At 33.0% G+C, this 25,153-nt stretch overlaps 1 protein-coding gene across 1 annotated transcript in view; it reads left to right on the forward strand.

The window, feature by feature from the left end:
* The window catches only part of LOC100120658 (S-adenosylmethionine decarboxylase proenzyme), a 231,299-nt gene that overhangs the window by 28,623 nt on the left and 177,523 nt on the right, over positions 1–25,153 (forward strand). The window contains exon 2 of the mRNA XM_031923904.2: positions 4,536–4,622. Coding sequence (XP_031779764.1) covers positions 4,536–4,622 — 87 coding nt within the window. The remainder of the gene's footprint in view (positions 1–4,535; positions 4,623–25,153) is intronic.

Raw genomic sequence — 25,153 nt, forward strand, 5'->3', positions numbered from 1 at the left:
ATAAATGCAATTAATCGCGCTATTATTCCCGCGATTAATCACGCGAATAATCGCACGACTAATCGCGCGATATTTTTCAGTAGGGAAGATCCATAAGCTACATAGGATCAGAATAGGATGGGTCAATTGTAGGATCCGGGTGGCTAACCGCCAAACTGAGCTGCTTAGGTGTTATAAATGCGTAGGTTTTGCACAGTAACTAAAGATAGAACTAAGATCTGCTTTAAATGTGAAAAAGATGGGCACAAAGCGAAGGAGTGTAAAAACCAACCCAACTGTGTACTCTGCAAAGGAGGCAAAGGTGGAAAGAGTGACCACGCAGCTGGTAGCTATGCATGCCCAGTTTAGGGAGCTGCAGTAGAAGCCACTGACAGACGAAAAAAATGAAAATAGTGCAGTTGAATATAAATCACTGCGCGACTGCACAAGACCTACTGAGCCAGTATGTCCGTGAGACAGAGATCGACATAGCCATCGCCTGTGAACAATACAGAGACCTGGACAAACCATCAAGGGATATGGACAGTACTGCTAAAGCGGCGATATGTGCATGCGGAGACGCCGCTTTCCAGGAAAAAATAACAAGACGTAATGAAGGATTCGTATGCGCTAAGGTCGCAGACGTACATATTTACAGCTGCTATGCTTTTCCTAACGCGTCGATAGAACAAGTCAGACAACTGTTGGACCGGCTAGTACAGGATGCTGTAGGAAGAAAACCGGTACTGATAGCAGGCGATTACAACTCCTGGGCAGTAGAGTGGGGCATCCAAAGGACGAACGAAAGAGGACGAGCGCTATTGGAAGCGTTCGCTCTTCTTGACTTGGTCTTAGTTAACCAAGGATTTTCTTACACATTTTAAAAAGGAGACGCAGGGTCCATCATAGATCTTACGTTTGTTAGCAGCTGCCTGGTTGGCTTAGTTAAATCGTGGACGGTAAGCGATCATTACAGAAATAGTGACCACCAAGCGATAATAATAGAGATAGGAATATCAAAACGGAGATCCAACGGAAGGGCAACGACAAAAAGAGTCCGTTGGAAAACGAAGGATTATAATAAGGAGATATTTCTGCTGGCTCTAGAAGAAATACAGCTGTTTGGCCAGTATACTGGTGGGATAAAGAAATTGATGCTGCCCGCAGCGAGTGTCATCGAACCAGAAGACGGGATCAGCGGGCCTAAAAGAAATACTACAAGACTGGTCGAGGTCAAGAAGTAGTAAAAGCCCGAAACAAAGAAATGAAGGATGCTAAACGGATATTCAAGAAAAAAATCCGAGAAAATAAACGACGGTGTCTTGAAGAGTTACAGGACGACGGTCGAGCTGGATCCCTAGGGGCGACCGTACCAAGTAGTATTATTGAAGAAAATAAAGGGAAGTTATATTCCCCCTCCTAAAAAAAGCCCGGAATCTCTGAACCGTATTGAGACTACGCTGTTTCCCCTTCAACTGGAAGTAACAGCTACCCCTGAAGCCGAGGCAAATGACGAAATCATTTGAACAATCACCACAGAGGAATTACTGCATGCATGCAAAAGAATTGGGAACAACAAGGCTCCAGGCCTGGATGGCATACCCAATATTGCATTGAAACAAGCTATACAGGCACGCCCTGATGTATTTGTAGACCTGCACAATGCATGTTTCGAAGAAGGGACGTTTCTTAAGATCTGGAAGAAGCAACGCCTGGTACTACTACCAAAAGGAGAACCGCTGCCAATTCATTGGCACGTAGATTCCTCCAACTAAATTCTTAGTTCCAATAAATAAAATATTGTTTGAATATACAGTATGTTAATGCTTTTATTATTGTTTTCAAATAAATAATCCACACACGCAAAAACGCTAAAAAAGTCGAGACGCAAAAAGACAATCGTATGCTCTGCTGTCGCATATATTATAAAAGCGAGGAATAAGCTCAGTGCTCCCCATAGTTATAGATATAGTAGCCGATGTTAAATTCGTCGTTGATTCTTGTTATTCCTTTGAATCCTCTGTTTATATATACATACATGTAGCTCTTTATTCCCGACTCGCCGAGGATAAAGTTCTAACTTTATGCTGGGATGTGTTAAAAAATGTTATTTTTTATAATATTGGATCTGATCTATTTTTTATAATAATGAACTGACTGAACTCAAAAAAAAAAAGAATTAAAATTTTTACCAATTGATATTAATCATTTTAATTATTTTGCTAAAGGAGCAATTTTCTAAACAAACTACTATCGTACATGAGCGGGTGGGTGGGAAAAAATTCGCAAAATTCGTCAGGAAGGGACTTTAACAACGTGCTACGACACCCCTATAAAAGGAAGCAGAAGTTTTGAGAAAAAGGTTTTTACATTTTAGCTCTTTACTTGAGAACCGCTCGATAAAATCATTTAAAATTTTAGCAGCAGATAGCTTTTTTATCGTAAATCACCAAATACAATTTTAAAGCATTTGACTACATTGTTTTAGAGATATAGAGAATCAAAAAATTTTCAAAAAAAAATTGAAACCTTGATATCTTAAGAACCATAGGGGTTTGAAAGCTGTGCAATGAACTTAGCCGAAACACATAAAATATCTACTTATAAAAACTCATTTTTTTCAGTTTTCGATTTATATTACTAAAAAAATAAGTTGTCAAATCACTTGAAATTTTAATGGGATATAGTTTGACACGTAACCCATCGTCATGATTTTTTTGTGAGGTTATGATGTTTACCCATCGACCGCCTTATACACCAGAGAGAGAGAGAGAGAGAGAGAGAGACAGAGAGAGAGAGAGAGAGAGAGAGACAGAGAGAGAGAGAGAGAGAGAGAGAAGTAGGAAGATCCGGGCTGCACGAAGTTTTCGCATCACACATCGTGCCACCAACAGTCGTTGTTACCCGCCAAGCACGTTATACGATGTTTTACATCGAAAATGGAAGAACAATATTTCCGCACGAATAAATATTACTCCACAACGTTACGGTACACCTGATCAAATTGCGGCAATATGGGTCACCGCTTCGTTATCGATGGGAAATAGAACAAGCTTCTTGATCGGATGTTTGCACTCTTCTGTTGACGTTTTAATAGTAGTCACCCTAGGTAGGCCATCAATCTTGTTCTTGTAAAGCCAGAATATTTGTGCTAACAGCCACTTCGTTGGTAGTAACAATTTTTCTTTGAAGAAAACAACATATCCCTCCTTGAATGAATGTTCGGGATGCAGCCAATTCAAGCGCTCCTGAAATTGCGTTAGACACTCTTGGCTCCATGTTCAAGCAAGCTTGGATCATCGAAGTCACAGTACAAAACTCATTAAACGTCAGCTTTGCTCGAACAGTGATCCAGAGTAGATGTCCCTTGAATGACTTGACACTAGCCTCCCAGAGACCTCCAAAATAAAGCGCTAACGGTGAAATGAAGATCCACTCGACTTCATACTTTGTGTGTGTGTATGTGTGTGCATGTACGTGTGATCATCAGCGAACCTTTACTTAAATATCAGCAAGTGCTTTATGTTTGTAAGTTTCATTTAGAAAGTTATAATAAGTATGAAAACTGCGTTTTTAGATAATGTCTTTAATGAATCAAAAAACTGCAAAAATTTTATGCATATTTTGTTTATCCTGCATTTTTAAAAGACTCGTCTGCAGCTCGTACTGCAATCTGCACACTCGGTCTAAAAATGCCCACTTTATTCCTTTGGTATACAATATACTGTTTTGTAATACACAAATAATTTATTAAACAGGACTAAAGTGACTCTTTTTTGCCCAGCAAGTAAAACAGTTATTTAAGCGGACAAAATAAACTTTTGCCGCATTATGTGACATAAAAAGTTTTTATTCACGTCTGAACTGTATAATAGCCACTTTATTCCCTGAAAAGCGGGACTAAAGTAGCATTTTACTCTCTCATTTTTTTTCTCGCAAAGAACTTTATTTTCGCAAAATGCGAGAAATAAATCTTTAAAAGTAGAAAAGTTATAAAAAATTTTAAATATTTACAAACAATTGTATTAATGTATTCAATTTAGATTGTATTAGCAATGGATAAAAGGGTCCCACTTTTCAAGAAATAAAGTGCCTATACAGTTCAGTCGTGAATAAAGCACTATATGCAACACGAGAGTAAAGTCGATTATTCCCGCGGGTGAAAACTGTCCTCCGTGGGAATAATCAACGACTTTACTCCCTTGTTGCATAATGTACTATTTTGACCGGCCTGAAAAACGTAAACAAAACAGGATTTTTTTTCGCTTTTTGCAAAATCTGTAAGAATAATTAAAACACGTACTAAAACATATACATAGGGGCTATTCTACGTCAACCCGATTTTTCTTTACTATATTGTTCTAACAAGAGCGTAGTTGCCGTGTTAAAAAATAGTCACCTCAGCCCCACTTAACACGCACAACAAAACACGATAAATAAACCATAGTTTTGAAATATTTTATGCTGTTGGGTTTTTCGTGACCCAAAACGAATTCTTTTTTTAGTGAGCGTTACTATTTGCAGATAAAACTTATTCAAAATTGTTTGCATTTCAGCCAAAAATGGGAGTCACTTTTAAAAATAGTTCGCTGTGAGATTATCAGTTTCTGTCGAAACGATGTGGTTGATGCTTACGTACTAAGGTAAGAACATTCTTAAAAAACTTTGTGTGCACGAATATTATAAGCAACGTATAATTATAAGCATATACAGAAACTTTGCAAGCTGCACTTGGCAATTCTTTCGATGATTTCATAAATTTTGAACGAGAAATTAGAATACAATTCTTATACAAATGTACAGATTTATGAAGAACCCCTGGTAGAAATGCTTATCAATGCTTATCGGTAAACCAAACTTATAGTTGCCAACATTTCGAGTGGCTCATTTTAACAGTTGACTCATCCTATTCTGATCTTCTGTAGCTTAGTGGGTTTAGCCGCTATCTGAGCTGATACCCGTATCACTGCAATATGCTTGTCACCGTACGTCTTTCGCAGAGATTTTATCGCAGATTATATTACACATCATACTTGCTCGAACCAATTTCTTTCAGTCAAATTTACTAACTATATATATATATATATAAAAATTTTCATCTTCGATTTCATAGAGAACCACCCATATATATATATATATATATATATATATATATATATATATATATGGGTGGTTCTCTATGAAATCGAAGATGAAAATTTTTATTTTTGCCCAAACTGTATATATACGTTCTATATATTGTACCTGAATCTCAAAAAAAAATTTCAGCGCGATTCCGTCATTTGGCTTCGAGTTTTAGCTGGTCAAAGTTGAGGTTTCAAGCAATTTTTGCATTTTTTGCCTATTTTCAATTATTCGTAGCTCATAAGAGATGCATTTTGAACTAAAACTACCCAGATTTTTTTTTTTGTGAAATATTCTGAATTTTTCAATAAAAATACTTATTAAGCCCTATACAATGTTAAGGCTACCTTATTTGCATTTTAAACCTTAAAATATGAAAATCTTAATGTTCGATCCGGACTCCGACAACCTCAATACAATAAAAAGATACCTTTTTATAGTAAAAAAGTAGCTGTAAATTTTTAGAATAGGCCTGACCTTCTACTAAAAGTTTTGTAGAAAACAAACATGATATAATGGCTGATAAGTGGTTTTACATGCAAATTTGATACTTATAACGTAGTAGTACATTTCATGTCTACTGATATGTATCGGGTATACGTATCGGTAGACATGAAATGTACTAGGTTATATATATTTAACCTTAGTAATAGAATTAAGAACTATTTAGATAAGAACACATCTATTTAAGAGAGAGCACCTAGTGGCGCTGTCGTCGTTCAACAAGTCGAAAATTATAGACCGCAACAACGTGATATAAACCGTCATAAGTGTCATACGAGATGCCATAGATGGCGGGACTGTCGTACGACTCCTGCAGTGTCGTACCGCCATTCAGGCTCCGGCATAGCCATCGCTGCTAGATAGATGGAAGTGTCGCCACTGTTGTGACGGAAGATTAGGCCCGTTATACGCAAAAAATAACGACCCACCATGTTAAATAAGTAGTATTCTGTAGTGTAGCATTAATCAGGAATAGTTTAGTTTGTTTTCTTAGCTGGAATTGCTATTGCGAAAAAAGTCTCGTTGATTATTATTTTCTAATCGTATTATTAACTTATAAATTTTATATATTATATATTAGCCGCTATCTGAGCTGATACCCGTATCACTGCAATATGCTTGTCACCGTACGTCTTTCGCAGAGATTTTATCGCAGAGTCTTCTATGATGTTCTCTTTGCCAATTTCTTTCCTTAGTGCTTCTACTACCTCCCATTTCGAGAGAAGCATGTCCAGATCCTTTAATTCGATGGTCTCTTCTAGCTGTAGTGCTTTTATTGTGACGTCTTCTGCTAGTACTGCTTTGACCGCTTCTTAGAAGTCCGAGGTTTTACCTTCTCTTGTACGTTTGAGCTTTATAAGAAGGTCTCCTGCTACTGTTCTGCGTATTTTGGATACACTGTCTCCTAGCTTGTTAAGTGAAGGATCCGATTTCATTTTTGACATAATGTGTGCATAGCTCTTTCCTTCTGCAGCCTTGATTATTAGAGAATTCGGTCTAGGTGGTCTTGCCCGCTTCGTCCGTCCCGGTCCTGCTGGTCCTATTCTGGTTTGTGACGCCAGGGACACTTTTATCTTTCTTATTTGCCTTTGTCTCCTTTTTCTTTGAATTACTTGTGACGACTTCCTTCTTTATTTCCGCTAGTTCTATCCTGCGGAGTAGTTGGGTCTTTCTTTGTTGTACCCGCCTTTCGAGATGTAAGATTCGAGATTGTCTGGGTTCCATTTTCCTGGATTCCCGGACGCTGGCATTGCTGTGATATCATCTACCGTGCAGAGATTCCTATAGCCTGCCCTTATGCTTCGAGCAAGATTCTTAATCTGTTTGTGCACATTGTTCCTGTTCTGGACATAGTCATTGATTTTGCTGCCAAGGTGGTCTAAGTGCTCATTCCTGTGCGATTTACAAACAGCTCTTATATCACTGTCTGCGTCCACCTCCAATTCTATATCACCTGCATCTTTTTGTGCAGCAGAGGTCAGGAGACCAGCCTTTGCGGCATCTGAGTGAGTTTTCCCCCCTCTCCCCCCCCCCCCGCCCTTAAATCCATGGAGCCAGCGACGGCCACGGGGGCTTATTCACCCGATCGGAATCAGTGGCGAGGCTTGGCTTTGTCACCTTACCCGCTTGGGGTAGTGTTATTGTAAATTCACTATCCATATTTGGTTTATTTTCGGGGTTTCTTCCCCTAGCCTGTTTGGTCCATGGAGCATATTTTATTTCTGCTCTACCCTCCGACAAGTTGAGGAGACCTCCACGTGCCGATGAGCATTCCCATATCCACCACTCAAGAGACGCGCCACATATGGGGTATCGGCATCCCCGCGCGGGTGTATGTTTATCTATATCCTATAGAAATACTTATTTTTGTGTGAAAAGTTTAAAGGAAGATGATTTTAGTTAATAGTACATTACGATACGTGTGACTTAAATGGTTCTTTTTTACACGGCGCAGTTAGCCCGAGCGTAGCGAGTGTGATAAACACGGTGCAAAAAAGGACTACTTTAGTCACAGATAGGCGTGACTTAACAGCGGATTTTAGCCACACTGTGCTATAATAGTACGTTATGCAACAAGTGACTAAAGTCGTAGATTATTTCCACGAGTGGATTTAGTAGTAGTTCAGTAATCAATTGGGGGAATGATCAACTTTAGTCCCGTGATGCTTATTGAACTTAATTTACAACTTAACTGTGTAGCCACTTTATTGGCTTGAATAGTGGGACCTACACACATCCATTGTTACCCTGGTAGAAACGGAATCCTAATAACTAGCAAGTTCTTAGGGTCCCAATCTAAGAAATTGGTGGTTTTACTTGTCAGTTTGTGTTGTACAAAATGTAACGCTATTTCTTAGATTGAGTATGCTTAATAGTAACTACCCATAATAGCGGCTCCCAACTGCTCACTTTAAGAAGCACTTCTGTAAAACTAATTCGCGATGTCTCCTAATTTAGCCATTGAGAGCTCTCGGCAGAAGCAGCATGTTCTGATTGTCGGTGACGGCGTCGTTGGAACAACAAATTCAAATCTCAAACTTACTAGCCAACGCGCGAATAGTTCCAAATATAATATGTTAATACTAACATATCTCAAGCCCTTAAACCTATCCCAGACGAAGCGAGATGCAAATCAAAAAATATAAATTCTTTTAAATTAAAATCTCCTGAAACCACATACACAAGGTAAGATGCTAATATCAAATAAAAATACTAAATTCTAAACTCATAAACCCGCCTAACCCATGACCATCGAGTCCTAAGTAGTAAAAAATCTCATTTAAAAATTTGGTGTGATCTATATCGCAGTAAGGCAAACAGAAACGCGTTCCAAAGCTAAACCTAAAATACTTAAATCTATCCCATGTACAACAAAACGCAAATCTAAAACGTAAACACATAAAACCTTAAGTTTCTAAATCAACTTATTCCGTTCATTTATTTATTTATTTATCATCTATCTATTGTCAGATCTAGCGGAAACGCCTAGACTAAAAATTAAAAATATTCATACGCGTTTTGAAAAGTATTTTCCGATTAACTTTGAACACAGGTGATAGTAATTTTTAGTTACATAAGTTCGAAAAAGTATTTTGCTGTTCTGCTTCAGAGGAAAAAAACTTAAACACTCTTTCACCGCTCACAAAGCATGTTCCCGGTATTAGTTAGAAAAAATCTTGTCGGATGACTGATTGATAGGCGCGACGTAAATTAAACTTGCTTACGTACTCCACACAGCAAGTGCTCAAATAAGAGAATTTTTTTTAATACATCGATGCATTGAAGAAAGCTGAGTGAGAGCGAGGATAATATCTAAAATCAAAACTCTCAGACCGACTTACCCCTGGTGCTGGTTATAGCTTAATACTTGTCTCCTAATACCAACTGCTTTCAATGTTAATCGTGAAATATTTTTCAAAGCAACTTTATTATTATTTTTAATCATAAAATCTTTCGGCTGGATCTGACAATAGGTAGATTTAGCGGATTACTTGTCTTGTGAAACATTTTTTATCTTTCTGTGCTTCGGTTAAGTTAATTTAGAAGCTTAGGGTTTTATATTTTTACGTTTAAGGTTTGCAATATTTTGTGCATGAGATAGGTGAGTTCAGTTATTTTAGGCTTAACTTTGGAACGAGCTTTCGTTTACCTTACTGCGATAAAGATTGCACAAAATTCTTAAAATTGTTTACTGCTTGGAGCTCTATGGTCATGGATTTAGTATTTTTGCTTGATATTAGCATCTTACTATGCCTGGTGTAACTACAGATTTTATTTTTGGTTAACCTTACCAAGTACTTGGTAAGTGTAATAAAATAATTGGTAAGTTACCTGCTTTTTTGGTAACATTTATCAAGTTATTGGTAAGGTTAACCAAAAAAATAGTTGGTGCGTATTTTGACAAGCGATTTGTTACTATTACCAACCATTTTTTTCCGTGTAATTTTAGGAAATTTTAATTTCACATAAATTTCGTTTTTTGATTTGCATCTCGCTGCGCCAGTCATCTACATAATATTAAAATATTATATTTGATCATTTTTGTAAAACTCCCCCAATACATGTTAATATCGTCGCTCCCTATGAAGAGTAGCATTGTTCAAATTTCCCGTCATAAGTAGCACAACTGACGCACGACATTTGACGCACGCTAGACTAGCACAACTCAAACTTTAAACAACCAATTTCTATAAAAATTTCCCGATTTTTGCGAAACTGTCCCTAATGAACATTTTTAAATATTCACAATTTACAACGTTTTACCGAATTTAAAATTGTTTTCCCAAATACAATAATTTTTTACAAACAATTATTTAAATTATTCACTTTTTTTAGAAATTTCCGAAACTTTTTAAAACTTTGAGGTTTGTCTGTCTTTGTCCAAGGTTTTCATGAACATAACCAACCAAATAACCCAATAAAAACGTAAAATACTCACATTTTAAGTAATATAAAGTCGCGAGTTGTGCTACTCTTGGCGGCATTTCTGAACTGTGCTACTCTTCGCGGCAAATCGTGAGTTGGGCTAGTTTTCGTTTGAAAATTTGAACTGTGCTAGTCTTTGTAGGGAGCGACGACATATACTAGCGCGATTCACCTCGCTCCTAGCGTCGCTCGATAAAATATATATTGCAGTAGTGATCAAATTCAAGTCTTATTAACATCTATTTTCCTAATGTCAATTCCTAATATGAGTGGAAGTAAAAATTTTAAATAATAAAGATTTGAAACATGAAAATTACGCATTGATTTATAATGGAAGGTAAAATTTTGAAACTTAAAATATTAAAAAACTATGACAGCCAAAAAAATAAATTTTAAATTCTAAATTTAAAACAAATACTCTAAACTCTTGTTATTTCATATTTCCTAATATTTCAATTCAACATTTTCGTTTTAAGAATTGTTTAATTTCAGTTTTTTAATTTTTGCCTTTCATGTTTTAATTTTTTCGAATTTTAATTTTTATTATCATGAAAATGATGACGCTAAAATTTTGGTAAAACCAATAGAAAAATATGATGTCTCTTTATTATCCAGTGAGCGACGTGAATTTTTATATTTTCAAAAATGTTATCTATGCATATAGTTATTTATTACTAGCGAGAACATTGACGATATTTGGTTATGTTTAAAAATTGTATAGTTTTCTACGTCGATTCGTCACTGTCTATGTGACATTTGTCTAAAAAAAATTCAAGTTACGCCTAGAAAGCCTAGAAAAATTGAAAAAGACTAAAAAGAAAGAAATAATTTCTCATTAAGATTTAATAAAAGCAAGACATCAACACCTTCAATCTAGTAATAAAATCGTGGGGCGCCGAGTTTTGAAGTATTATTATATTTAGGCTCAAATTAAAACACTAAACAGGATTTTTTAATAAAAATGCAAGTTATAATCCGTGATTCAGGCGCCCCACGCTTTTATCACTAGATTGTAGGTGTTGATGTCTTGCCTTAAATCTTTAAATCTTATTAGTTTTCATTATTTTTCTATAAATAATAAATAACATTATTAAAATGTATAAATGTTTTTTCCCAAGCATACACGAGGAAATAATATTTATTAATTGTTAATTTAATAAAAGTCGCTTTGCAAATTATTATTATGTATGTTAATATGTAGAACATGACACGTTTTCAATTCAATTAATTGTAAAAATTAGAGTCCGTGTCTGTCTCTGCCATTCTTGTTCTCACTCGCAGCCAATTTTAAGCCACTGTTTAAAATCGTATTTTTTCCAAATACAAATTGTCTGAAAAAATCATTGTATTTAAAGAATATGTTTGCAATTCACGAAATCTTTCTGGCTAGTAAATGAATACGTAAAATTTCAAAGCGCTAAGTTATTGGCAAGTAGGTTAAAATTCAATTGCAACATTGCACCCATCCCGCCGCCGACAGACAGACACAGAGCAAGCTAAATAAAAGCGTATAAAAAGAGATAAAAAATAGATTATTTGCTGTTGTACGAAAATTTATGATACATTAAATTTATCATTTTTTCCAATATTAAAAGATTATAAAAATAAAATTTATTTTGAAACAATTTCTGAAATTTCAATTATAAGAAACGTTACTCATGCAAGAAAATATGCTAAATTTAAATTAAATTTTGATAAAATTAATATTGAGGAACTTGAGGTATTACTTACAGCAATCATTAATTAACTCTTTAAGAAGCCAATACAAATAAAAAGTAACTGCTAAAAATCAATAAAAAAAAAATAATATAGATAATAAAATAATAAGTTTAGCTGATAAAACAACTAATAATTGTATTCATCATTTTGAAAGAATCATACCGATGGATGTCGATAACAATGACATTGTATATTTATCAAATCAAAATAGCAAAAAAAAAAATGTCATTAAAACAAAAATTTGATTAGAACAGTATAGTATTTTATAATACCTTATTGACAATAGATCAATAGATAAGATATTATAAAATACACAGAAAAATAGATCAATATCAATCATAATTTTAAATATTTTGATATTTCAACACTAAAACATGAGTGTGTGCGTGCGCGCGCGCGCATATATATATATATATATATATATATATATATATATATATATATATATATATATATATATATATATATATATATATATATATATATTATATATATATATATATATATATATATATATATATATATATATATATATATATATATATATATATATAAGAAACGCTTCAACATTATTTACAGTTAGTTACAAATAAATAAATTATACCTGAAATCTAGTCAATCAAATGTGAAATATTTTTAGATATTTTGTACACGTGAACATTTTTTAACAATGTGTCAATCGAGCTTATCTTGTAGAAATGCCACAAACAGTGATCCATATCAGGAATGATTATCCAGCTACGATAAAGATTAAAGTGTTGAAAAATATGTTTTAAATCAGTGAAAGGCAATAATGTTTTGCTTATGTACTTTTTCTATTTTACACGGAATTTCGAGTTAAAATATTAATAAATTACTAATCATCATTAAACTTGAACTCAACATTTATGAAAAATTGAATATCAAACGTTCTCGAGCATAAGGCTTAAATTTGACAAATTAAAAAAATTCTGCCAATTCATTAATATGCAGATTTCTTTGTACTAATATATTGTTCCTCTGTATTGTTTAAATTTATAACCTTTTTATAATATTTACTAGACATTTAGATAAATATTGCTAATTTTTGAAGCGAATACTTCTATAGGCTCGTCAGGTACACGCTTTTTTACTGGGAAGTGAAACGACTAGAAGCCGACCGTCACAAACGAACAAAAGTAGCGGCAGATCTTTCCCCTGATATGCTTTTTTGCCGCACGTAATGTGCGCGCTGCAGTTCTTATATCTCTCGCCTTTTCCGCACTACTTTACAAGCGCTACAAGCAGCTATCAGTCACTAAAAACACTATTTTTCTATTACATAAAACTTTTTAAATAAAGTTTGCAAATGAAAAACTGAGTCTGTAGCGCCGTAGTGTTAAGTTTAGTGAATCGTTCTACCAAAAGAAAAGTTCGATCAGACTTTTTGTTTTTCTAAAATCTTGAAAACACGAACAGATGTTTACGCGTACTCGTGCGATTGCAGCGCCAATCTTAAAATCTAATTTTACATAAAACTTTTTAAATAATGCTTGCAAATGAAAAACCCAGTCTGTAGCACCGTAGTGTTACGTTTAATGAATTGTTCAACCGAAAAAAAAATTCGATCGGACTTTCTGTTTTTCAAAAAGTTTGAAAATACAAAATACCCCGTGGCGGATTTGCGAAGCTTTTGCGCCGACATCCCCTCTGGTAGAAAATTAACGGTTCGAATTTGCTAAGACCTTTAGATTTAGCTAACTGTTTTAACGGTTGTCAAGCTAAAATTTAACAAAAAATGTGGCTTAGGAACCGCTAAGTTTCCAAGATGTCTGCTGGAGGCTAATTTGAGGTTACGAGGTTAGGATTATCACCAGCTAAATGAATCAGTCCAATTTTTTATATTTAATACAGTCCTACTCCACTATCTGAATAAGGTTTGTATGATACGCATGCACTGCACTTCATTTCCCTTGACCGTACCAAGTCATCAACTTTATTTTATAATGTCATGCTGTCTGATTAAATAAAATAAATAGAAATTGTTTGTATTAACATGATAATAGTGCAAAATGCCTTATTTAACAATACTAAACTAAAAATGAACCCATTCGAAGACCCATTGTGGCTTCGAGTACATTAGATACAAATTTCACATTTTTCTTGGCATCAGTGATTTTGGACCAAAATTTCAAATGAGTCAATTAAAGTGATAATAACACAATAAAAATTATTGATGTGTACTCTTTTTGAAAATGCTAAGAGCTGATTAATAAGTTTAAGCAATCTTTATTGTGTTATTACTTTAATTGATTGATTTGAAATTTTGGTCCAAATTACCGATACCAAGCAAAATGTGAAATTCTTATCCAATGTACTCAAAACCACATTAAATGTTTAAATGGGTTCATTTTTACTTTAGTTTTGTTGAACAAGGCATTTTGCACTATTATCATGCTAATGCAAACAATTTCTATTTATTTTATTTAATCAGACAGCATGACATTATAAAATAAAGTTGATGACTTGGTACGGTCAAGGGAAATGAAGTGCAGTGCATGCGTATCATACAAACCTTGTTCAGATAGTGGAGTAGGACTGTCTTAAATATAAAAAATTGGAATATTAATAAAATCAAACTGATTCATTGTGCTGGTAATTATCCCAACCTCTTAACCTATCTTCTAACCTAAGTTCTAACCTCACAATTGTATACTCATTACTAGTAAACTGAATTTAAGCAAATTAACTGTAAGGAGCTGTGTATAAGCTTACAGTAAGCGGTTATTTAGCAGTTTTCTAAGCGGTTCATTGGCGTTATTGGTTAAATAAGCAATTGCTAAGCCATTGAACCGTTGACATTTCTACCAGGGGGCCCTTAAGTCTCTTAAACGCGCTTTTTCATAGTGCGTCAATTTTTTGCGTCAGCTAAACGACTTCATTTTTTTTTTTAATTAACGCGTAAAGTTTTCCGGTAAACTTTTTTTAGCGAGAATAGTTGCCATTAGGGGTTGTCATTAGGCGAGAATAGTTATAGAGGGTTAGAATAGTTTGGGTGGGTTACTGCGAGTACAGTAGTATCAACGAATATAGACCTAGTATAGAAGAACCATCACAGGTTATAAAGGGGGGACAGAATCTTGGGTAACAGGCGGTTAGTTCTGTTACCCATCCGTTTGGCGCCGCCACATATTATTTTCCCGCGACTCAGCGCGCATGCGCTAGCTCGTATTTGAAGATATGTGTTTTTATGTATTTTTTACAATAAAAAATTATATAAACAATACAAAAATGATTATTTAATGTTTCTATATACCCCTTATGCCCCTAACAACTATTAGTTGGTAAGATAAAATTTTCTCTTAAGATAATAACCACGAAAACACAGCACGTACCAGTTTCCCGCTCGATCTTGCTATGTAAATAGCGCGAAGAGCTTATAATCAATGCTATATGCAGCGACGAGTTGCTCGCAGTTTCTAAACATTTATTTTGCATAAAATTGTGTCTAGTTTTTATAAATAATAATAGCGCGATTTAGTTTAACAATCTGTGAGATTGTATTTATACCTGTGCTGTTCTCAATCGGTGAAAAAACTGTTTGGGGGTTATCATCATGCCACCTCCACGAACCAGATGTGTTTACAGCGACTGCGAGAGTTCAAAGGCGAAAAATCCTGGACTGACTTTTCACCGATTTCCCATGGATGAGATACGGTAAGTTTTTTAACTAGACAATCGTTGTTACTTACATCAACAAATACAATAAAAAAGATAGTAACGGAACGTTATATATATATATATATATATATATATATATATAATATATATATATATATATATATATATATATATATATATATATATATATATTATATATATATATATATATATATATATATATATATATATATATATATATATATAAACTGCTTTCATTTCAGTTAGACCAAACTGAATTACAGAATTTTGCGGAAACTTTATTTCATGTTTAGATTAATCCCAGGTAAAAGTTGAATGAAATGTTTGTTAAAACATATCTAAAAAAAGAATTATTTTCTGAATTTCGTTTTTGCATGGCGTTGGTGCTTTTGAAAATTGTTTCACCGAGTGATTGATTTTTATTTTACACTGGATTAATTACGGTTATCTATTTTTTTTATAAAATATTAAATATTATTACGTAACACTGATTTCGTTTTTCTTTTGAGGCAATGCATGTTGGTATTTACTGTAATTTTTTAAAATAAATTACACCTTTTTTGCACATCACTGTTTCCAGTTATATTTAAATGCAAATTTTATAGTACAATTTATTTAATTATATATTATTATTATAAACAAATCATTTTGCTATAGCTTAATTAAATATAAATTTAAAATAAAAATAAATTTTGTACCCCCTCCAATGAATATGTACCTTTTTCACATTTAAAAATATACAATGAATTAGTGGTCGAGCGGTTAAAGGAGATCTCGTATATTTTGCTACATTTAAAGATCGTGAGTTCGAATCCACCCCATTTTTTTTTTTTTTTTTTATATAATTAATGATTACAAGATATTTTAATTATTATTGTTGTATTTTTTAGTGAAAAAGGTGCATTTATTAATTGGTATAGTGTTATTAATAGTAGTAATATCTTTATGTCTTGTACAGATTTTACATCTGTTTACATTTCTTAGATAATTACATTTCTTATAGTCTTATTAATATTTTAAGCGCGTGATGTGTGATTATTTATTTATAGTTTGGGATTGTTTCTTGAAGATTGGTTTTTTGACTATGTATTCTATCATTTTTTGGTTATTTATTAGCAAATGATTTACTGCACAAACGTAAAATGATACGTCCACTACGAATGTATTTTTTTGTTAATCAATATAAAAAAGTCACGTACTTTTTTATTTTAACTACCTTGTTGGCAAAAAATTTAACTATCTATATAAGCAAATTTTATTTATTTATTTATTCCACTAGTATACATTTACTTTACAATTAAGCAAACCCACAGAGAGAAATGAATCTCTGTACGTGGATCGGTCTAACAGAACTTAAAACTATCGTATAAAACTATTAACAAACTTAATTAGTATTAAATTACCGCTCATACATTAATTAAAATTAGATAATACATTACAAGGATAGTGTCTAGACTCATATTACTGAATTCTATAATTGTGCTCATGAAGTAAATTATTAAATAGTTTAACAGCCATTATTGGTCTATTGTTAAACCCTATCGTTTTATACAGTTTCGGTAGGACCAACTTCTTATTTCTAGTTTTACTATTAGAGTTGATATACATTAATGACTCGTACGCAAATATTTAAGTTGAGTGGTTTTACATTATCGTAACAATATCCTAATTTTGTAGACGGTCGGAATGGATTCTTCGATCTGGAAATTTCAGTCTGATTGACTTGACAACGCAGCAGCTAGACAATAAGCGCATTTGCTCTCTGCATTTTGCAGTAGACGATGTCGCATATACAGATCAGGCAGGTACGCGAAAATTAAAAAATTCTGCAGTTCCAAAAAAATATCTGTCGGATGCAGTTTTAGAAGACTCTCAAGAAGTTGATGAACATGTCACTCATGAGGTGGATTTGCCTATTAATGATGGATTATCTCATGATAATTTAAATTTTGATTCGACAACATTAATTAATCTAGAGCCGGCGTTAATCGATTTAAATGAGCCATCATGTTCTACTTCATTAGCTAAGCACAAAGTAGATTCCGTTAACACCGATGACAATTCTTTTCACACCACTAAAACATCCACGTTTGAAAACTCATTAAAAAAATTGAAAGAACAAGTAGCTTCATTAACTAAACAATTACTTAAAAAAGTGTAAGAAATCCATCGACTTGTATAAAAAAGCCGCTATTACTCAACAACAAAAATATAAAAGTAAAATCACTAATTTGCAAACATCTTTAAAAAATAAAAACAAAAAGATCACGAACTTGAATAAAAAAGTTTTAAAAATTGAAGAAAATGATGATATTATTAAAGACTATCAAAAGTTGAATAAAAAACAATTAGATTTTTTTAAAATGCAGGCGAACCATGTAAAAGGAAAGAAAGCTTGGTCAGACGATGAAAAAAAATTTGCTTTACAGTTGTTTTATACATCTCCTAAAGCTTATTGTTTTTTACTTGAGAAACAAAAATTTGCTTTGCCTTCTGTAACTAGTATTAGAAGATGGGTTAATGAAATAGATTTAGCTCCGGGAAAATCGGAAAATTTATCTCAATTATTAAAAGCTAAAGGCGAATCGATGTCACTTAAAGAGCGCGAATGTGTTTTAATGTGGGATGAGATGAGTATTAAGAAATGGTTAGAGTACAATTCGAAAAAAGATTACGTAGAAGGATTTATGGATTTAGGTGAACACGGTCGTAGTGCTGAAGCGGGTAATCATGTTTTAGTTTTTATGATAAGGGGAAGACAGTACGATTGGAGACAACCTATCGTTTACTATATTTCGCATAACGCCGTTAGCGGTACTCAACTTTCTACAATTATTTTGGATGTATTGGATTTTGTAGAAAAAACAGGTTTTAAAGTAAAATCAATGGTTTGCGATGGGGGTGCTCCAAATCGATCTGCTGTGAATATTTTAAAAATTACTAAAGAGAAACCTTTTATTATGCGATATGAACGTAGAATTTTTTTTAATTACGATGCTCCTCATCTACTTAAATGTCTTCGTAACAATTTTAGAACTCACGAAATGATAGTTGACGATAGTAAAGTTTCTTGGAGCGTTTTAAGAGAATTACACGCTAGAGAACAAAATTGTATTTCAAAATCCGCGCCTAAATTAACTCAAAAACATTTGGATCCTAGTGCATTTGAATTGATGAATGTTAGCTTAGCCGCTCAAATTTTTAGTAATACAATTTCATCGGCTGTGTTGACCGCTTCTTTTGTTACAGAAGGCAAATTAAATAATCCTTGCAGTGTTGCCACGGGTAATTTTATTAAAAAATTTAATGATCTGTTTGATTGTTTGAATAGTAGAAGCCCTAAAGATAAAAATCCATTACGCCGTCCTCTGGCAAATCAAAACAATAATGTTGTTGAGTATTTAGCTAATAGTTTAGAGTTCATAAAAACTTGGAATTGCGAAGATTTAAAAAATAATGCCCCATGCTTTGATGGTTTTTATTTAACAGTTAATAGTATTCTTTTGCAATGGGAGGATATGAAAAAAGACGGTGGATTTTATCTTTTGACATCTCGATTAAATCAAGATCCACTTGAAAATTTGTTCGCGGTTTTAAGATCTCGTGCGGGTCACTGCCAAAATCCGACGGCAATGCAATTGAGGCATAATTTGCAATATACCGTGTCCGCGAATATAAGATCAGCATCTAAGTCAACTAATTGTGAGTCTGATAGAACAGTACCGTTACTAGCAACAGATAATATCGAAAAAAATGATGGATTTACAGAAGCTCTTGATAATGCTTTTAACGACATTGCGACTAACGATAACATGCTTTCAACTAGTAATGATATTTCAGATACTCAAGAAATCAATGTACGTGAGAGTGAAGAAGGTGATGAGTTAATCAGTAAAGATAAGGAATCTGACACTGATTGCGAATCATCTCCAGAACTCGATTATCATATTGACTTACCTGATGATGAAATATTGTCTAAAGATATGCATAATCTAGTAGAAAATTTAAATGATCCGATTATTAGTTCACACAGTAGCTTAGAGAATCTTGCAGAGAAATGCGATAGCATTTTAGATAAAGTCAACGTTAATGAATCAACATCACTTTATGATTGTTCGGTTAAATATGTAGCGGGTTATATACTTTCTAAATGTTTTGCAAAATTTGAATGTTCAGACTGTAAATCTATCTTCACAAGAGACAATACAAATTTTGAAAAAAATAACGATTTTAAAATTTTTTTTAAAGCATACAAAGTTTTTAATAGTAATAATCAATTAGGTAATCTTTGTGTTCCTTCAGATTTTTTTAATGACGTTATAAGCAAAGCTTACGTTACTTTTAATTATCATTTTGAAACTATTTGTCACGAAAAAAGTCTTGCTGAAAAATTAATAAAATTTATAACATCAGAGGTCGATATATTTTATCCAGAATTTTTTAGCATCGACGAGCCATGTAAATCGCATCGAAAACGTATTGTAGCTTTTTTTGTAAGGGTACATATTTTTTACAAATTAAAATGGATGAACTGGGACGCGCGTGATTCTAAATCTCGAAAACGTACTGTTGCTGGTAACAAGCCGAACGCCAAACTGCAGAAGTTAAGTCACCAATAAGCACATTTCGAGAATATAAAAGTATTTTTCACATTTATTTTAAAATGTAAATTTAAACTTTTTTACTGTAATTTCTACATTAACATTTATATCTCGAAGATAATCAAAGTGCTGATTTGCTTATTGCGTTGTATCAGCCAAGTATATTTTTTATGTTTTGTTTCTAGTGGAAATCTTATGAATTTGCGATAAACGGTAATGTTTTTTACAATAAAATAAGCACTGCTTTTATTTATTTATTTATTTATTAAATCAGTATAATTAGATTGTACATTTTTCAATTATATATAGTTAGATTCACTTTTACTTATCTATTTCTTAAATATAATCCTCTCAATTTATTTTCAAGCATGTTTAGTACATTTTCAATTAATGCAATAAGTAATTTTTTTATATTTCCTATAAAGTTTATTGTGGTATTAGTGCATATAAAGTTTATTGTGATATAATTGCATGGATTTTAGATTATATATATATATATATATATATATATATATATATGTGTGTGTGTGTGTGTGTGTGTCAACATTGTCATTCCTATACCTTTTTTCCTTTTAACCTATCCTTTTCCTGATGGAAGACAACTCTGCCACCTTCCCGATTGGTTTCCATCGAATAATATTAGTTTGAAGTAAATTTTGTATTCTCTGTATACTTTATATTGCCATCAAGACGCTACCGCGCCCCTTGAAACTATATTATTTTAAATGTTTTCAAACTAATATTAACAAAGAGCGAGTTCTTTTTGTACTTAAAGAAAGAGAAGGTAAAGTATTTCACGTTTTAATGTTTTAAAAATTCTTTATTATAAATATTAGAGCAAATACGAGAAATAAATAAAAAATAGAGAAAAAAAAAGTTGACCATGAGATTCGAACCCCAGCATAAGAATTGCTAGCGCAACGCCTTAACCATACGGCTACCGACGACGTTACTGTTGTAAGATCGAAAGTCGCACATGATCATCGCCCCCCTTTGGGGTTTAAGTTTAAGCTTAAGTTTAAGTTTAAGCTTAAGTTTAAGCTTAAGTTTATTTTATTATAATTTCAACTTTAGTTTAAGCTTTAATTTAAGTTTTAGTTTGACACTTATTACGTATATATGCTAATCTTCAAAGCGTCTATTGACATTATTCTACGATATCACTTTAAATTTAATTCATTATGCAAAATATTTATACGAGCTTTTTTCTTATATATTTTTATTGTATTTACTAATTGCAATTAATGTAACTACAGATATTTACTATTTTCTGATGCGAAGTTCATGAAATTATGCAATCATACATTTACTAGATATTTACGTTTTAACAACAATTAAATAAAAATCGGGTTGAGGGGTATTACCAGCTTTATTTTATGTAAAAATCTTTTAGATGTTAAGCTAGTTACAAGCTCGGCCAAGTTTATCGCGCCATTAGTGCGAGAGAGATAGCATGATAGAAATTAGCAATAGGTGCCATCTCGCGGAGATGATGAAACTACAGATCTCGGATCCATCGCCCCCATTAGCATGGTGCTTCTATACAGGTCTATATTCGTTAGTAGTATAGTATACCCGAGGGAAAAATCCTTTCACGAGAGCAGTAATCGCCAGAGGGAAAAATCTACATTTGTCCTATGTTGCATATAGTATTTTATTCCAGATCCTGACCGAGGTCACTTTTTATCTATAAAATTAGGGACAACGCGTTTTTTATATTTTTCTGCGTTGATTTTAAAAGCATGAATACGCGTATTTATAGTCGCGGAATTCAATATTTTCGGAAATACAAAAAACCGCTGCCAATTCTTTGAAATGTAGCTTCCTTTAACATTATGCAATGCATTAATATCAAAATCGCTTTTACTTTATAAATAATTCTATAAAGTTTTTTTTTGTCGTTTGCTGGATAAAATTATTTCCAATCATTTACATATACATAATCAATTATGATGCTATCTCTCTCTCTCTCTTTCTCTCGCATAGCTACAATTGTTAAACGAAGCTCCAAGATTTTACTCTATCCGGGCTTAAAATGTACCTTAAACATGCCCCTCAGACCTAATGAAAGACATTTCTAAAAAATATTAATTAAATGTTGTTAACAACAAGTAAAGTGTGAAAAATAGTAATTAAATTTATTAGCTACGTATACAACGTATGGATAATAATCCCCTATTATATTAAAGAGAAATTCATTTTGGCGTTCCCGGTTTCTCCGGTTCTCCGGTTCTTCGGTTCTCCAGTTCTCCGGTCCTCCGGTTCTTCGGTTCTCCGGTTCTCCGATCCTCCGGTCCTCCGGTTTTCCGAGTTCAAAATTTTTTTTATGAATTAGAGTGACCTCTCTATTATATTAAATCTCATTTAAATCATCAATTAATTAACAACCTTCTTCAATAGCATCGACTTAAAGGTAACGGTTTCAGATCCGTCTCACCGATCGTCAAAGCGAACAGCGTCCCTCCATCGAAACCCATAAAGTCAATATATGCACAAAGTTGTAGTTATTAAAATTGAATAAACGTTGACTATCTAACTTGCCTTAGGTGGCAGGTTAGTTATTATTAAAAGAGAGATAATTTTGTTGAATTGAATAATTAGGATACTTTGACTTTAGATTCTTATGATTTTACACTGTTGGATAAAAGTTTTAAAATGAAAACACTTGTTTACGGGAAAAAGCCTTTCGACATAAAAAACCCTGATTTATTAATATTTAAGCAAACTGACACAATAAAAAGCGAAATGATATATAAAAGATAAAACGAGAAAAAACGCCGAACACGCACACAAAGCACTGATTGCACTCGCACGCATAGATACAGAAAAAAACGCACTAATATAAATCGATCGTTAAGTTGATGTTAAATGATAACAAAGGCGTTGATGTTAATGCCAAAAATGGCGATGATGTCACGTTGTGACAGAGGATTGGAAATCCTCGTTGAATGTTAAGTTAACGTTAAGAATTCGGTTGTAGTCGCGATTCAGACATGAACGCTGCCGAAGTCGTTTAACTAACTGCTCGTTCACGCGCGCAAGAAAGAGGCCCCCGGAAGGTGCTGCCCTCTCTCACTACTCTCATGCAAACACACACATAACCTGCTCGTTCATACATGCGCATGCGTGTTGCGTGTTGCGGAATAGTTATGACGGAACAAAAATTATTAAACATACTTCAAATGAGAAATAATATAAATGATAACCTGCGCAAACTTCAAAACGTTTCTGTTTCTGATACTAAATTATCTATGACTATGATTTACGGATCTTAACGCATACATATTACGCATACATGCCGCTTCTACAGGTTAGAGCAAAATAATTAGAGGAAAATTTAACAAAAGTTCATTGATAAATAACAGGAAAGTTATATAAACTCAACCTGCGCAGTCTTCCGAACGTTTAGTCTGCTTAATGGAATTCACCGATGTTACCGCTTCTAGAGGTCAGAGCAGAATAAGCACTGGAACCAATTTTTCACGCTATGTATACATATTTTCGCGCATAAGCAGACGCCATTGATAAAAAACAAGAAAATATTAATACTTATATATTTCGAGTGAATTTAGTACATTCCAAACAATCTTAATGTTTCAAATATTTAAGATTTACTGATTAGGCACGACCGCGACACGGAAGTGCCTTCTAGTTTCGTGTGCGAAAAATGTGTGAGATGCGATATCTCACGCAATTTTCGACCGATCGGGCTGAAATTTTAGGAGAAGTCTCCTTTTGCAAAAGCTAAAAAACTATTTATTTTTTATTCCGATCCTCTACGTCGTTTTGAAATGCGGGCACAATTTGTTCGATTTTTAAGCGTTTTTTTAATAAAAATTTTCCTGTGATGCGATTATCTCGGAAAGACTTTAATCAATCGGGCTAAAAATTTGTGTGCGAACTCCCTTCGTAATACTAAGCTGACAGATTTATTTTGGGCTTGATCCTGCACGTATACGCAGAATGCGGTCACCTCCAAAAATCGCTAAAAACGGTTTTTTAGCTCTAAGTCGAATTCTAAGCATTCTACAAAAAAAGTTAAAGATTGGAAAAGTTATAGATCTTTGAAAAATACAACTATTTCCCATTAAAATCAAATCATGAAAATGCTTATAACTCGAGTTTACAGCCCAAAATCTATTTTTTACAGCTAAAAAACCAATTATTTGCCATAAAACATTACGGATTTACATTTTACATTAAAATATTAAATGTAAAAGTTGTAGGCATGTTTAAAATACAACTTTTTTCTATTGACATCAAATCATGAAAATGCTTATAACTCGAGTTTACAGCCCAAAATCTATTTTTTACAGCTAAAAACCAATTATTTGCCATAAAACATTACATATGTTTTACATGAAAATATTAAATATAAAAGTTGTAAACATTTTCAAAATACATCTTTTTACCGTGGCAAACATTTTTTTAAACACTTTTTGACATTCACCATAAGCGATACCAGACCATACACCTAAAAGCGATTTTTTGATACATAAATTCAATAATAACTTCGGTGCAACATGCCCCATCCAACCCAATTATTTTCAGCAATTTTCCTATATTATTAAAAGCTGAAAGTTATATTTTGACCTTTATCTCATACCTATATACAAAATTAAACCACTTTTTAAATTAAATTATAAAAAATGCATAATTTAGGAAATACGTAATCGCCGAATACAATCCGTGTAACTTGGCATCATATAACGACGTACGCTATATTAATTAAATCTTTTAAGCTGAATCAGTACAATTCACTTTCAAAATTCAAGTGTATATACTGAACTAGAAAAACCTAAACTCAATAAAGAAAATTGCTTAGATTGAAGAAAAGCTCTAAGTAGCTTACTACATCCCTCTAAACTATGCTAAATACCTAAACAATCAATTTTCTAATATTCTAATTGAAATCCTACAAACGAAATATCATCCCTTTGTTTACTTCCTCTTGAAAACTGCGATACAAACGTGTTGTATTATTTATCTGAAATTACAATAGAATAAAATTAAAATAAGATATATTTTAAGAATATCTACAAACAAAAATAAATAATTGATACAAATACAAATAAGTTACTAATTTTCCAGTAGTTTTGATGATAGTGTTGATGACCGCCAGAAGAATACCAATCAAAACT

Source organism: Nasonia vitripennis (genome assembly GCF_009193385.2).
Source record: "Nasonia vitripennis strain AsymCx chromosome 2 unlocalized genomic scaffold, Nvit_psr_1.1 chr2_random0001, whole genome shotgun sequence".
NCBI lineage: Eukaryota > Metazoa > Arthropoda > Insecta > Hymenoptera > Pteromalidae > Nasonia > Nasonia vitripennis.